Genomic DNA, 13,386 nt, shown 5'->3' with positions numbered 1-13,386 from the left:
GACAAGTTCTGCCTCTTGTTAACATTATGGATGCTGGTCAACAGTCATGGAATTATCTCGACGTATGTCACACCAGGAAACGTCCTCAAAATAAATACAAAAAAATAACAGACAAGATTTTTAGTAAAAAAAAACTTAAACATAATACATGAACTATGTTTTAGTGAAACATGTAGCCTAAAGTGTCATCTGAATCATGATTTTGAGTATTAGTACTTCTTAAGTGGTGTACCTGGCTTGTCGGGCCTGCTCCAGCAGACTCTCTGCTCTCTGGATCTCCTGACTGCTCTGCTCCAGGATGTGGCCCACACTGCCCAGCTCCTCCACCTTCACCCGGATCTCCTTCGTCAGGTTCTGGAGCTGTTCCGGGCTCGTGGGCATCTGCATCGCTAGCACCTCATTAGCAACAAGCTCGATGCTCTCCAGGTCTGCAGCATCCTCTGGAGACAATAAAGAATGTACAATTCAGAAATGGGTCAACTGCATCCTGAGACATGGCTGCTTGTGTACATCATTACAGAATAAACACTACAGCAGAAATTTTAGTGCAATTTTAAATTCTTTATTTTAATTTTGAATTAATGCAGACATTGATTTAGATCACATGTGTCTTAACTTTTCACCCTAAAATGAAAACATCAAGTGAGGGCCACAGAGCACTGGTCAGTACAGCAGGTCAGTCAGATGGATGCATTTATCTAGGCCTACGTCAGAGACACCGCACTTTTGATAAGGTTTGAAAAGTTTAGGTTTTAGGTTGTGTGTCAACAATGTGATGTGATGTTCTTGAGAATGATGTACATTTGCTGTAATAAGCTCTGTCATGATCATTTAGGCCAGTTTGGTAGAAGGCCTGAGGGACAACAAAAACTGGCTGCTTTGAGCCCCTGGGCCATAGGTTGGACAATCTGCCCTGATTAAAATGTAATAAATCTGTGTTATTAGAATACGAGCTGTCCGAATTGTATCTGTTCTCATCCTGACCAAACAGCACAGACGTCTTTGGCTTTGCTTCTGTCTGCTCCTGCTCTGCTCCTGTCGTGTGGTCAGACTCACGTGTGAGGAAGTCCCTGATCTGTTTGATGAGTCTGCGCAGCTCCTCGTTGCTCTGGTCCACTCTGTGTTTGGTTCGGTTTGTTTTCAGAAGAACGTCCTGAGCGCTCAGTTTGGCCTCATCCGCCTTCACTTTGGCCTCAGACACCTACAACACACAAGGTGAAATATATAACATCATAGAACACATAATCAACATCAACTGTGCAAAGTCATGAGACCTAAAACATATGAACACTTAGTAGTTTAGTGTGAGAATATTCTGAATAGGCCTGAATGATTTTGGAACCTAAAATAGTTTTTTTTAGCATGGTATTGCAATTATGAACTTTTCTCAAAGTCTATGGCGAAAATTTATGAACAATTAACCTCCCAAACCTCAGCTTGCTTTTACTGTTGAGCCCCATAAACTCAAAATGTCCTCAGCTAATGGTCTCCTACACTGAGTTGTGACTGAATGGCAGCATCTAAACAAAATGGAGCTCATATTACAGTTATTGCCATTCGAACTGTATGACAGAAGCCATTTTGGTATTTTTGTAAGTAATAATAGTACATTTTATTTATAATGCACTTTTCTTTCAGAGCTCTAGAATATACACTGAGGTACACCATTTAAATAAGTGATAACTGATAAAAAAAACATTTTCATTAAAGAGAGTGAAAAGAGCCTGCACATGTCCATTAGATCCTCACCATCTTGGACAGTCTCTCCACCTCCTCGATGGCGTTGATGATCTCCTGCTCGGAGTCTCGTGCTCTGATCCAGGTGTTTTTGGCTGTGCTCAGTAAACCGCCACAGCCCTCTCCTCCACACTTGGGCCGTCCCTCTGAGTCCACACAGCCCAGACCTCCACAGGGGGACGAGGAGCAGGCATCCCGGGACACGCCACTGCCACAAGTCTGCAGGGAAGGACAGTAACAGGCAGGAATTTAAGAGAGTAAAGTGGACTAAACTGGGACTGAACCAGGACCAGTTTATGGCATTGTTTAGTTTTTGAAATCCTTATTAAGTTCTTGTTTTGCCCTGGTCATATCCTGGTTTTGTTCTGGTTTTGTTCTGGTTTGGTAATAAATTTAGGTCTGATTTAGTTCCATGTTCTGGACTTGTCATAAATATGCTGTGTTAGTCTTGGTCTTTTTTTCTGGTTTAGACCACGTTTAGACCACGTTTAGACCATGTTTAGATCACGTTTAGATCACGTTTAGATCACGTTTAGACCACGTTTAGACCACGTTTAGACCACGTTTAGATCACATTTAGACCACGTTTAGACCCGAGGTGGAGCTTTAGTCGTTCCTTTAGTTCAGAATTATAAAATCTTGAGTCTAATTTAGTCATGTAAATGTGGTATAATTTCTTAGTTAGTCCTGCTTTAGTCCTGCTTTACTCTTGTACCTTGTGACTGAGTTCTGACAGGTCCAGACTCTGCATCTCTCCAGCGAGGTCATCAAGCTTCTGAGCATTCTCTGTGTGATTCTTCAGGAAGTCCTGGCTCGTCTGGTTGAGTCTGTCCTCCGTCAGCTGCCGTAGTCGGGCGGAGGTTTCCACGGTGCTGTTCTGATCCACGGTGGAGGCGTTTGCTCGGGCCTCAGACGCCTGTGACTGGAGGTAGTACTTGTTCACACTGGCTGTAGCTCCTGCAGAGAAGAAAGACAGATGTATAGGTTAATGTACACTTTATTTTTCCTCTGCATGTGACCCATCATCCAAGTCTGTTTGATTTACCTGATTTTTAATGTTCTATATCACACAAAATAGATTCCAGTGAGCTTTAAGCCATGTAATAATGCTGTTACCTCAAAAAAAGACCTAGAGTTGTGTTTTGTTTCATTCACACATGCTTGAGAAATCCTGTATTATTAGGTTAGAAAATGGTAATTCTAGAGCTGAAATGATCCAGATCATTCTAGTGAAGGTGTATAGTTTAAAAACATAGTGGAGAACTTGCTGTAAATTGTCAGGAGCGTCAGTAGAGCGCTGAGGGACCCATCTCCTGATTTGGAGTCTTAGCTGGAGGATTTGAGCTCTTGTTGATATTTTGGGTTGATGGTGGAAACCAGAGACACAGACACGAGGAGAAACACACAAACTGCACAGGAAGGTTTGGGCCTCAAACTCTGAACTGCAATTTCTTCTTGCTATTTCATAGCAAGAAAGTTCAGTGTTCTGTCTGTTGGACTAGTTTGGTTACAACAATAGAAAATCATTTGTCAGGTCCAGTATAAATACATTCACTTGAACTTGACTTGCAATGTTCATTGTATTTTTAAAGTTTGTCTCTAGAGGGAGACAAAGAACAACAGTTAAATGCTTAAATGCTGCAGTATCATTTTGAATCAATAATAATAATAATAATAATCAACAATAATACAAGTAATAAATAAACTATTGGTTTCAAGTAAATAAAGTAAATTGTGTTGTTGCCAGAGTCCTACTGATGATAATATTCAGACTCACAGTCCCTGTCCCCTGTACACGAGCTCTCACCTCTGACGTCTGAGTTCTTGATGAACTCCACTTGGTCCAGCAGCTCCTGGACGGTGCGCTCCAGTTTGTGAGAGTCAGAGCTCACAGAGTCCAGTCTGCTCTGGACCTCCTGGTCCTGGTCAGAGGTTTGGACCAGAGCCTGTTCTGTGGAGTTCAGAGACTCAGCCAGGGACTGCATCAGCTCACTGTGGAGGAGAGATCAAACATCAGACATCCTTCACTCGCATTCATTCACATGGTCTAATACATTACCTTTACTAAAGTATGACCAGTTTTAATAAAATGTCTAAATTAGAAAGTAAAGGTAGCATGACAGAAACAGATTATTAAAAAAAAAATAAAAATCACTTTACATTTATTTATTTATTTATTTTTTAGTATGTACAATTATATTGCGATCTGAATAAATACTACAATCCTAGTGTGCATCTTGCCAGTGTTTTGGAAGCATGATTTAGACTAGTTACTACAAAGCTAAACTGAATAGCCAATTATGGCAGTAAATGCACCCAGTATGCGCAAAAAGTAATGATAATAAAACTCAGAAATCATAATCATGCACTTTATAGGCTTGTGGAAGCTTCTCATAGCGCTGCCACAGCTGCCCCAGCAGCCCCAGCTGCCCCAGCTGCCCCAGCAGCCCCAGCAGCCCCAGCTGCCCCAGCTGCCCCAGCTGCCCCAGCTGCCCCAGCTGCCCCAGCAGCCCCAGCTGCCCCAGCTGCCCCAGGGCTGCATCATCGGTTACTAAGCCCCAACCAGTAGTACTGTAGTAGTAGTAATATCAGCTGTAGTATTGATAACAATCGGCCTGTTACAGTAGGAGTTTTGATATCAGCAGCAGTAGTAGTAGTAGTATAGATAGTCTCAGTATCTGGCCTGATGCAGTAGTAGTACTGATAGTCACAATACCTAACCTGTAGCAATTGCTGCAGTAGTACTAGTAATACCTGGTCTCTTGAAGTAGTAGTAGCACTTATTATCACAATACCTGGCCTGTTGCAGTAGCTCCTGTACTTCACTCAGAGGCTGTGATGCTGGGTTGGTGTTGCAGTCATAGGAGTACTAAGCATACCTGGCCTGTTGCAGTAGTAGTACTAATAGGACTAGTATCCATACCTGGCCTGTTGCAGTAGTAGTACTAATAGGAGTAGTATACATACCTGGCCTGTTGCAGTAGTAGTACTAATAGGAGTAGTATACATACCTGGCCTGTTGCAGTAGTAGTACTAATAGGAGTAGTATACATACCTGGCCTGTTGCAGTAGTAGTACTAATAGGAGTAGTATACATACCTGGCCTGTTGCAGTAGTAGTACTAATAGGAGTAGTATACATACCTGGCCTGTTGCAGTAGTAGTACTAATAGGAGTAGTATACATACCTGGCCTGTTGCAGTAGTAGTACTAATAGGACTAGTATACATACCTGGCCTGTTGCAGTAGCTCCTGTACTTCGCTCAGAGGTTGTGATGCTGGGTTGGTGTTGAGAATGGCCCTGATGCCCTGGGCGCTGCGCTCCATACTGTCCATGCTGCTGCGGTAGGGGCCGCTGGCCGCGCCGCTCTGCCTCACTGCCTTCACCTTGTTCACGAGTCGGTGCGTCTGATTGGTTAGCTGCCCCACGATGGCGTCCCATTCGCTGAAGCACTGGTGGCAGCGGTGGCAATCAGGGAAGGTCCCAGAGAAACCACGAGCGCAAACATCACACCGGGGTCCGGTCACTCCCTCCACACACACACAGTGACCAGAGGATTTATCACACTGCTCCTGAGAGATACCGCGAGGGTCGCAGTCACACGCTGGAGGACAGAGGACAGAGGACACAGAGGAGAGTTTGTTAGTTTAAAGAACATTTTGTGTTCTGTATTTGGCCCATCCCAAAGCCACTCCATCAGGGGCTTTGGGTGCTGCTTTGCCACACATGTCCAGATCTTGAGTTAGTCTTGATTAGGATCAACTGTATATAGAAGTTGACTAAGTGAGTGTGACATCACCCACAGCATTTGGCTTCAGTCAAATGAAGCTCACCAAGGCCGCAGTTATGGGCAAAATAAAAACACAATGATCATGTAAAGTGGTTAAGATGGACATTTTATAACCAAAATGAGAAGTGTGACAGCAACCGAGAGGGACAGTGTTTTTCAATACAAAGTGAGTTTGATGAAGCCGGAAACGAGCCCATGCTCAGTTCCTATTTGGAATGCAGCAGCTAGCACGTTAGCCATGTTCATGTATACAGTATATGATCAGGACGACCTTAGTTCTACATGTTTTGGTTTGATGGGAGAAATCTGAGTGCCCAGAGGAGTGTTGCCCACTCAGCCAACAGCACTAATTCATTCACTTCATAGTCATATGCTTAGTAGTGAATCCTCAAGTATGGGTACTAGGCTAGCAGGCACGAGGCTTGACCAGTGGGTACTACAGCTATTTATTTTCATAAATCTCTAGCTGGCCACGGTATCAGCAGGTCACCACTACAAGCTCAGGCTGTGAAAAAAATGTATATGAGAATACGAACTGGTACTAAAACCTGTATCAAAACAAGATAGCAGCATGGTTTGGTGGCACCCAACACAATTCTCATCATATTACACTGAAGAATGTTAAATACCTGCTTTCACTTCTGTATTCTGTATCATTAGCTGGTTGTCCTCTCTATTTGGACGCAAACAGTTGAGTTTTCCCACACGTTTGAAGGAGATGGTCTCACATTTCAGAGACCACCCACGACTCAACTATTCAACAGAAACTTTCAACATCCACGATCCCCCCTCCTCCTCGTCCTCCTCGTCCTCCCCCTCGTTCTCCTCCTTCCTCTCCTCCTCTTTCCAATTCCATCTCCTCCCTCTCCTCTCTCCTCTCCTCTCCCCTCTCCACCCCTCGCCTCCTCCCTCTCCTCTCTCTTCTCCTCTCCTCCTCCCTCTCCATCTCCTCCCTCCTCTCCTCCCCCCTCCTCCTTCTCCTCCAACCCATAAACACAGTCCAGCTCGATTATGAATCATCTTAAATCATCTAGAGCGGAGAAGTGACTTAAGGTTTAAAGGCTTCAGAAAGATGCCCAAACAGGGAGGGAGATATGGACGAAAACAAATATCTTGATTTAAATGAGCCTCAAACTGTTTATCATCAACTAACACAAGTGTGAATGGAGTGTGAAAGAACCTTTGAACAAACACACGGCCTGTTGCTTAGATTTTTATCAAATGGTTTTGCTACATTTCTTATCACAGACGATGACAGTAATTGTCTATGGGGAGGTGGGGATATAGGAATAGTAGTACAAGTAGTACAAGTAGTACAAGTAGTAGGAATATTAGGTGCCACAGTGGGGCGCCAATAGCGAAATTGTTGTTGTGTCCTTAAGCAGGACCCCCCTTTGCCTAGTAAGAAAGTGTGTGTGTGTGTGTGTGTGTGTTGGTGATTGTCAGAGGGCTGATGTCGTAGATTGGCAGCTTTGCTTGAAAGAGTCTGAGTGTCCAAAAAAGCGCTATATAAATCAAATGCATTATTAGTGTAGTGTAGTAATCTACCAGAGTCTAGTAGTAGTGGCATTTGTAGTACACTAGTAGTAGTTTTTGCATTTGAAGTAGTAGTAGTTTCGGTATTTGAAACAGTAGTAGTTGTAGTAGCAGTGCGTTGGTAATACTACATAAGCAGTACTAGTAGTAGTTTGTCAAAAGTGCCATCCGTCTCTCTTAACACTGTCACTCTAGTCTCTGACCCGTGGAACATAAAGAGGAAACACATAGAACGCCTGAAAAGATTTTCTGGATTGAGTTTACACTGAAAACATTTTAGGCACGAGGTCAGAGCCCAGTGGTCTGAACATCAGAGAGACTTAAGTTTCTTTGGGAAAGAGAGTGTAAAACATCTGGACCGTGTTGAGTTTGGCTCTGATCCTAAATCCAGATGTGGAAATTCAGCAGCACAGTTCGGCAAAGGAGTCAGGGTTATCCAAATGAAATGTTCTAAGGTGGACTTTACATTTGATTTGCTCTAGAAAATAGTGTGAAAAGTGGCAATTTAATGAACTTAACCATGATTTTGACTTTGTATAGTCCCTGGTTTAGTCCCTGAAGCAGAAGAGTGAATCAACTTTTTTTTTTGTGGTCTGGTGGAGGGTCTGTCACTTTTGCCTGGAATGGTCCTCAGTATGGCAATAAACTTGTCTATCTCCAAGGAGACAGGGAGGCACTATCCTGTTCACAGTAAGAATGCATGTTTTTCAAGATGATATAAAACACATTTAAGAGTAGATAATAGAAGATCAGTGAGTTTAACAACCTACTGTGGAACATTTCAAGCGGCGTGATATCAGGTTGTGAACCCCCACTAGAAAAGTAAGTGCACCTTTTTAATTTCCTCTTTCCCCGTGTCTACACCAGGCACACGCAATAACTACAAACAAAAAACCCATTCTATCAGCCAGTCGATGTGTGAGCCCCGGGAACGCGCACACACACATCTGGAGACAATATGGCACAGGGAAGAAAAAGAGAAACAGAGAAAGAAAGAGGGAAAAGGAAAGAGATGAGAGATTACAAAGGGGAGACTAAATGGAGTGAGAGAGAAAGAGGGGAGGAGAGAATTAAAAAAAGAGAAAAAAGGGGGTAAAAGATGGATACGGAGAGGGGGTGGGTGAGAGAGAGACAAGGGGAGAGAAACACTAGAAACAAGAGTGGGGGATGAGAGAGAAAGGAGAGACTTTAAGAAGAGAGAGAGTAGAGAAGAGAGGAGAGAGAAAGAGGAATGTTCCCAGGATGCAGCAGGAGGGCAGCCCACAGACTCCGTCCATTCAGAGAGATTCACAGAGAGACTGAGCAGGACTTTAGGGTTCAACAATCTTTAAATGACACTGTTGAGAACGAGGATACAAGGGGCTAAAGTCAAATACAGGTCCACTCCTCTACATATGATAAATGAAGTGAAGTTATTTTCTACCAAAAAACACAGCTCATGCAGGTATAAAGCAGATTACATTTTCATAACAAAACCTCCATGTAACATAAACCTTTCAAATGTGTGTGTGATTCTTACCATGACATTTGACCTCTGGATCTCCCCAGAACAGCTCTCGACACTCACTGCAGGTCCTGCCCCCAAACCCGGGTTTACATGAACACTGTCCACTGATCTGAGGACCACACACAAGAATAAAGATCAATAGAGTCCTTTGGTATGTCATTTCATATTATAATAGAATTAATAACAATAGAATTCTTACTTAAAGGTCACACAATTACTCTATTTTCCACACTATAGGGCGCACTTAAAAGCCTTTAATTTCATACAAAAAAAAAGACTTATATATAAATTTATTGGAGTGTCTTAGTACGACTTTAGTAAACTACAAAGCCGCAACACTTGCAGCGTTATGGCCTCCGTAGCCAGGAGCATCGCGGCGTAATACATACTGTGATTCCTTTTAATATCAAAATGCTCCTGTCAAGAGACATGCTCACAACACTGACTTTAAACTCAAGGCTGTTATAAAGTGAAAGTGCGAGCTGCGTGGGAGCAGTGGATGAGAGAAGGAGAACACACATTCACCAAGACAGAGAGACAGCGCCGAGCCACTTACGCCACGATCTGCCAACGGATCGTGGACGCCTGGGCTAAGGATCAGTATCAACTGTGGTCCGAGCTTTCACCAAGACCGGAACCATCACTGAACTGCCAGGGAACAGTAACCACACTGACTCAGATAATGACGAGAGGGATAATTGTTTGAACAATTATGAGTTATTGTGAATATGCTAATAATTTAGCGTCTCAGACAGTATTTTTTTTTTACAATTTAACAAAGTTGAGAGTTACTGTGAATGCGTTAAATAAAGTTTGACTGACTTATCTAACTGTTGTGTTTCGTTTAATGCGCCTTATAGTCCGGTGTGGTTTATATGTGGAAAAAAGTTTGAAAATAAATCATTTTATGACAGTGCGCCTTATAATCCAGAGCACCTTATAGTGCGCAAAACATACAATTGACTGTTATGAGCTTTAAGACATGTTAGAATGTTGTTACCTCTACAGTATGCTTGAGTAACATTTATTATTAGTCTGTCTACATCTCCAAAGCTCAAAATGCTCTGTTCCACCTTGTGATGTCATGTAGTGGTAGTTTTCATGTTGGCATCAACCTTCTACATTTAGTTCAGTAAAGACTGGAAATTCAGGTATGTTTTTGATGAAGAAGCAACATTATTAGAGAAATGAGAAAATATTGTGGGCCCTTTAACACATAAACGTGACTGTTTCTGTATTTCAATTTTTTGTGGTATAATTTTCCTGTGTGCTTAAGTTGTTCTACAAATACACCTGATTCCCCTGTAGGATGAGTCACGTTTCTGGTTCTGATCATGTCTTCTTGTACCTCATTGCAGGACGTCCCGTAGGAGTGCTCAGGGTGGCATCCACAGCTCTCACAGCCCGCTCCACTCGCCATGTTCCAGGTGTCGGGGGCACAGCGGTCACAGTATTGACCCTCCACGTTGGGCAGACACTGGCACTGCCCACTGCTCTTGTGGCACTCACACTCCCCCGGGGCATGGCAGCTGGACGGGACACTGCCCAAGTGGTTACACACACACTCTGCAGGAGAGAACACACGTTAGACCAGATATCTCTGATCATATATTCTCAAACTAAAACACTACATCCATAAATCTCTTTGGTTTTCCTCTAGGCTTCCTCTAACCTCAGCATCCCTCTACACATATATCCACTGTCCCTCCTCTGCGCCATCTCAATATGTTAATATTTCATCTCCAAACATACTCTGCTGTCTCTTCAACATCTTTCAGGCCAGGAACCCCCAAACTGATGGAGAGCTGGAGCAGGGCCCCCCTACTAAGGCATACATTTGTGTTTCGCCAGGCTTATCCTGAAATCCTGAGCTGAAACTAGCACCATCTCCAGTTTAATCCTCAACTCCAAGACAGAAATAAGCCTATGTCTGACCAAAACTAATTCAGACCTGAAGTTTAAGATGCGCTTTGTGCTCACGGTGACTCTGAGAAGACCAAAGCAATGGAGCAGTAACATCACGGATGTTATTGCTCCATTGTCATTGCAAAATGGGCTCAAAGTGTGACTTTTTTTTAATGATCTAATTAAATGAGAGAGGAGCGACAGCACGCACGGACAAGAGGACACTGAATTTTTCTGATCATTCTGATCTGAGGAACGAGAGGAAAAACACGACGACTCCTTCTCTCCTGTTCACTCCCCTTACTCTCACGGTCATGGGTCGGGGAATGAAGTTGCCTGAGCACTTGTGGAGTTTTAAGTTCTGCTGTGCATAAAAATAAAGCTGTAACAGAACTCTTCACATGTAGCCTTGAAGAAATGATAAAATCTGTGCTGATGTGTTTGCAGTTTGACAGGGAGCGAGAAATGAGGGAATGATGAGAGAGACAGATGTGATGAAGGAGAGAACAGACAGAACCCACTGAAAACCATCCTCATCCTTCAAATATATATATAAAAAAAGTCTCATCAACCAAAGATTTCACGACCCCCTTATTGAAGACCTTTGATCTGTGATAAATGGTAGAGTCACATTTCTATACAGAGCTTTTCCACCTTCTATGCACTCAAGACACTTTACATCAAGAAACCACTCACCCATTCACACACACACACATATGTACACAGACACTGGGGACGAGGTGGGTTAAGGGTCTTGCCCAAGGACACAACAACCACATTCATCTGTGGGAGCTGGAACCACGCCACCAACCTGTGGGTTAGTGGATCTAAACATTCAACCAATGATGTTTATGTCGAGACTGGGATTTAAACCACCAACCTTCGTATCAGTGAACAAACACCCTACCAACTGCGCTACTGTCGCCGCCATCTAACCCACCAAAAGGCCTTTTACAATGGACTTCTGCTATTATTATTTTTTGTGAATATAGTATTTTTAATAAAAAAACATATTTGTTCCCAACCAATTTTTTTTATAAAAAGGAAAAATATTAGTTTCTGGTTATACAGTCTAGTTTAGGACACTTTTCGAAGAACCTGAGAATCTCTTGGGACCCAAATTGTGGCCCCGACCCACAGATTGGGAATGACTTAATAATATAATGTAATGTAAAAATGAATATTTAAATGCAAAATTGTTAAAATGTTGTGTCAAAACCCAACATCAATCCAATATGTGTCCTTGTGATGTACTCACTCCTGCAGTCTTGCCGTAGAGCGTCTCCATAGTAACCAAGTTTGCACACTTCACAGTTCCTGCCCTCGGTGTGGTACAGGCAGCGCATGCACTCCCCGCTCGACGCGTCACATGACTCGGGATCCAGCATGTCGATGTTGCCGTGGCAATCACAGGGACGGCACTGCCCCCCCGCCTCGTGAGGGTTCCCAAAGTATCCAGGTGAGCATTCGTCACAGCGCGCACCTGCACACACACAGAGAGGGGGGTGTGGGGGACAGGGGGTTAAAACACTGGGGACTAATATAAGCTCATGATGAAAACCTTGTCAGCAACATATATTGGCCTTAATATATGCTTTTTATTATGGAGGCAGTAATTAAAAAGGTAGAGCAGAAATAACTTCAGAATGATAAAGAATTAGACTATTGAACAATTGAAAACAAAGACTCTTTTGTACAGGAAACTTTAAAAAGGTCCTATAAGGTCGAAAAATGGATTCTTGTGTGCTTTAAGCCATGTTAGAATGTTGTCACCTCCTCAAAAAAATGTACTGCAGCTGCAAATGTAAAACTGTACCTAGAGTTGTGTTTTGTTTCATTCACACATGTTTGAGTAATCCTTTTTTATTAGTCTTGTGACGGATGCCGTCCTGTCTGTTTACATCTCCAAAGCTCTAAATGCTCTGTTCCACCTTGTGATGTCATCTAGCCGGGGTTTTCAAGTTAAGATCCATCTTTTACTTTAGTTCAGTAGAGACATAAAGATTAGATTTTGAGCCCTTTAGGATTAAAAAATACCTAAATAACCAAACCAGACAGAAACACAATACATAACCAAACCCTTGATGCAATGTCTCTTAGGAAACGTTCTTTGCATCATTTCAACCTCAACCACAAATGATTTTATTGCATTCCGCTGGCTCCTCATCAGACTGCATTTAAAAACACCTCTGCAAAACCCTGGAGCTGCCTAATTCACATCATTGTCATTTGTAGATTTGCAGCTGCTTTCAGGAACTTTAGATCAAGACCAAATCAGATCAGATTTTGAATTAGTTGTAGTTTTGCCCAATGTTGACTTGTTTTAGTTCTATTTTTAAACTGCTACAGACCTGGTACAGACCAGGTGAAAACCTGGTGAAGACCTAGTGTAGACCTAGTGTAGACCTAGTGTAGACCTAGTGTAGACCTAGTGTAGACCTAGTGTAGACCTAGTGTAGACCTAGTGTAGACCTAGTGTAGACCTAGTGTAGACCTAGGGAAGACCTGGTTTAGATCTAGTATAGACCTGGTTTAGATCTAGTATAGACCTGGTTTAGATCTAGTATAGACCTGGTTTAGATCTAGTATAGACCTGGTTTAGATCTAGTATAGACCTGGTTTAGACCTGGTTTATACCTAGTGTAGACCTAATATGGGCCTAGTGAAGACCTAGTGTAGACCTGGTTAAGATCTAGTATAGACCTAGTGTAGACCTAGTGTAGACCTAGTGTAGACCTAGTGTAGACCTAGTGTAGACCTAGTGTAGACCTAGTGAAGAATTAGTGAAGAATTAGTGAAGAATTAGTGAAGACCTGATTTAGATCTAGTATGGGCCTGATTTAGACCTAGTATAGATCTAATGTAGATCTAGTGTAGATCTAGTGTAGACCTAGTGTAGACCTAGTATAGA

At 42.7% G+C, this 13,386-nt stretch overlaps 1 protein-coding gene across 1 annotated transcript in view; it reads right to left on the bottom strand.

The window, feature by feature from the left end:
- lamb1a (laminin, beta 1a) overlaps positions 1–13,386 on the bottom strand; it is a 69,862-nt gene that overhangs the window by 7,602 nt on the left and 48,874 nt on the right. Inside the window, 9 exon segments of the mRNA XM_055155827.1 lie at positions 217–440; positions 1,057–1,201; positions 1,750–1,956; positions 2,453–2,694; positions 3,545–3,729; positions 4,969–5,341; positions 8,583–8,679; positions 9,919–10,136; positions 11,734–11,958. Coding sequence (XP_055011802.1) covers positions 217–440; positions 1,057–1,201; positions 1,750–1,956; positions 2,453–2,694; positions 3,545–3,729; positions 4,969–5,341; positions 8,583–8,679; positions 9,919–10,136; positions 11,734–11,958 — 1,916 coding nt within the window.

The sequence above is a fragment of the Boleophthalmus pectinirostris genome, unplaced genomic scaffold (assembly GCF_026225935.1).
Source record: "Boleophthalmus pectinirostris isolate CB_2022bp ecotype Guang Dong unplaced genomic scaffold, ASM2622593v1 HiC_scaffold_2, whole genome shotgun sequence".
NCBI classification, from domain to species: domain Eukaryota; kingdom Metazoa; phylum Chordata; class Actinopteri; order Gobiiformes; family Gobiidae; genus Boleophthalmus; species Boleophthalmus pectinirostris.
This window is presented reverse-complemented; position numbering and strand designations above follow the sequence as displayed.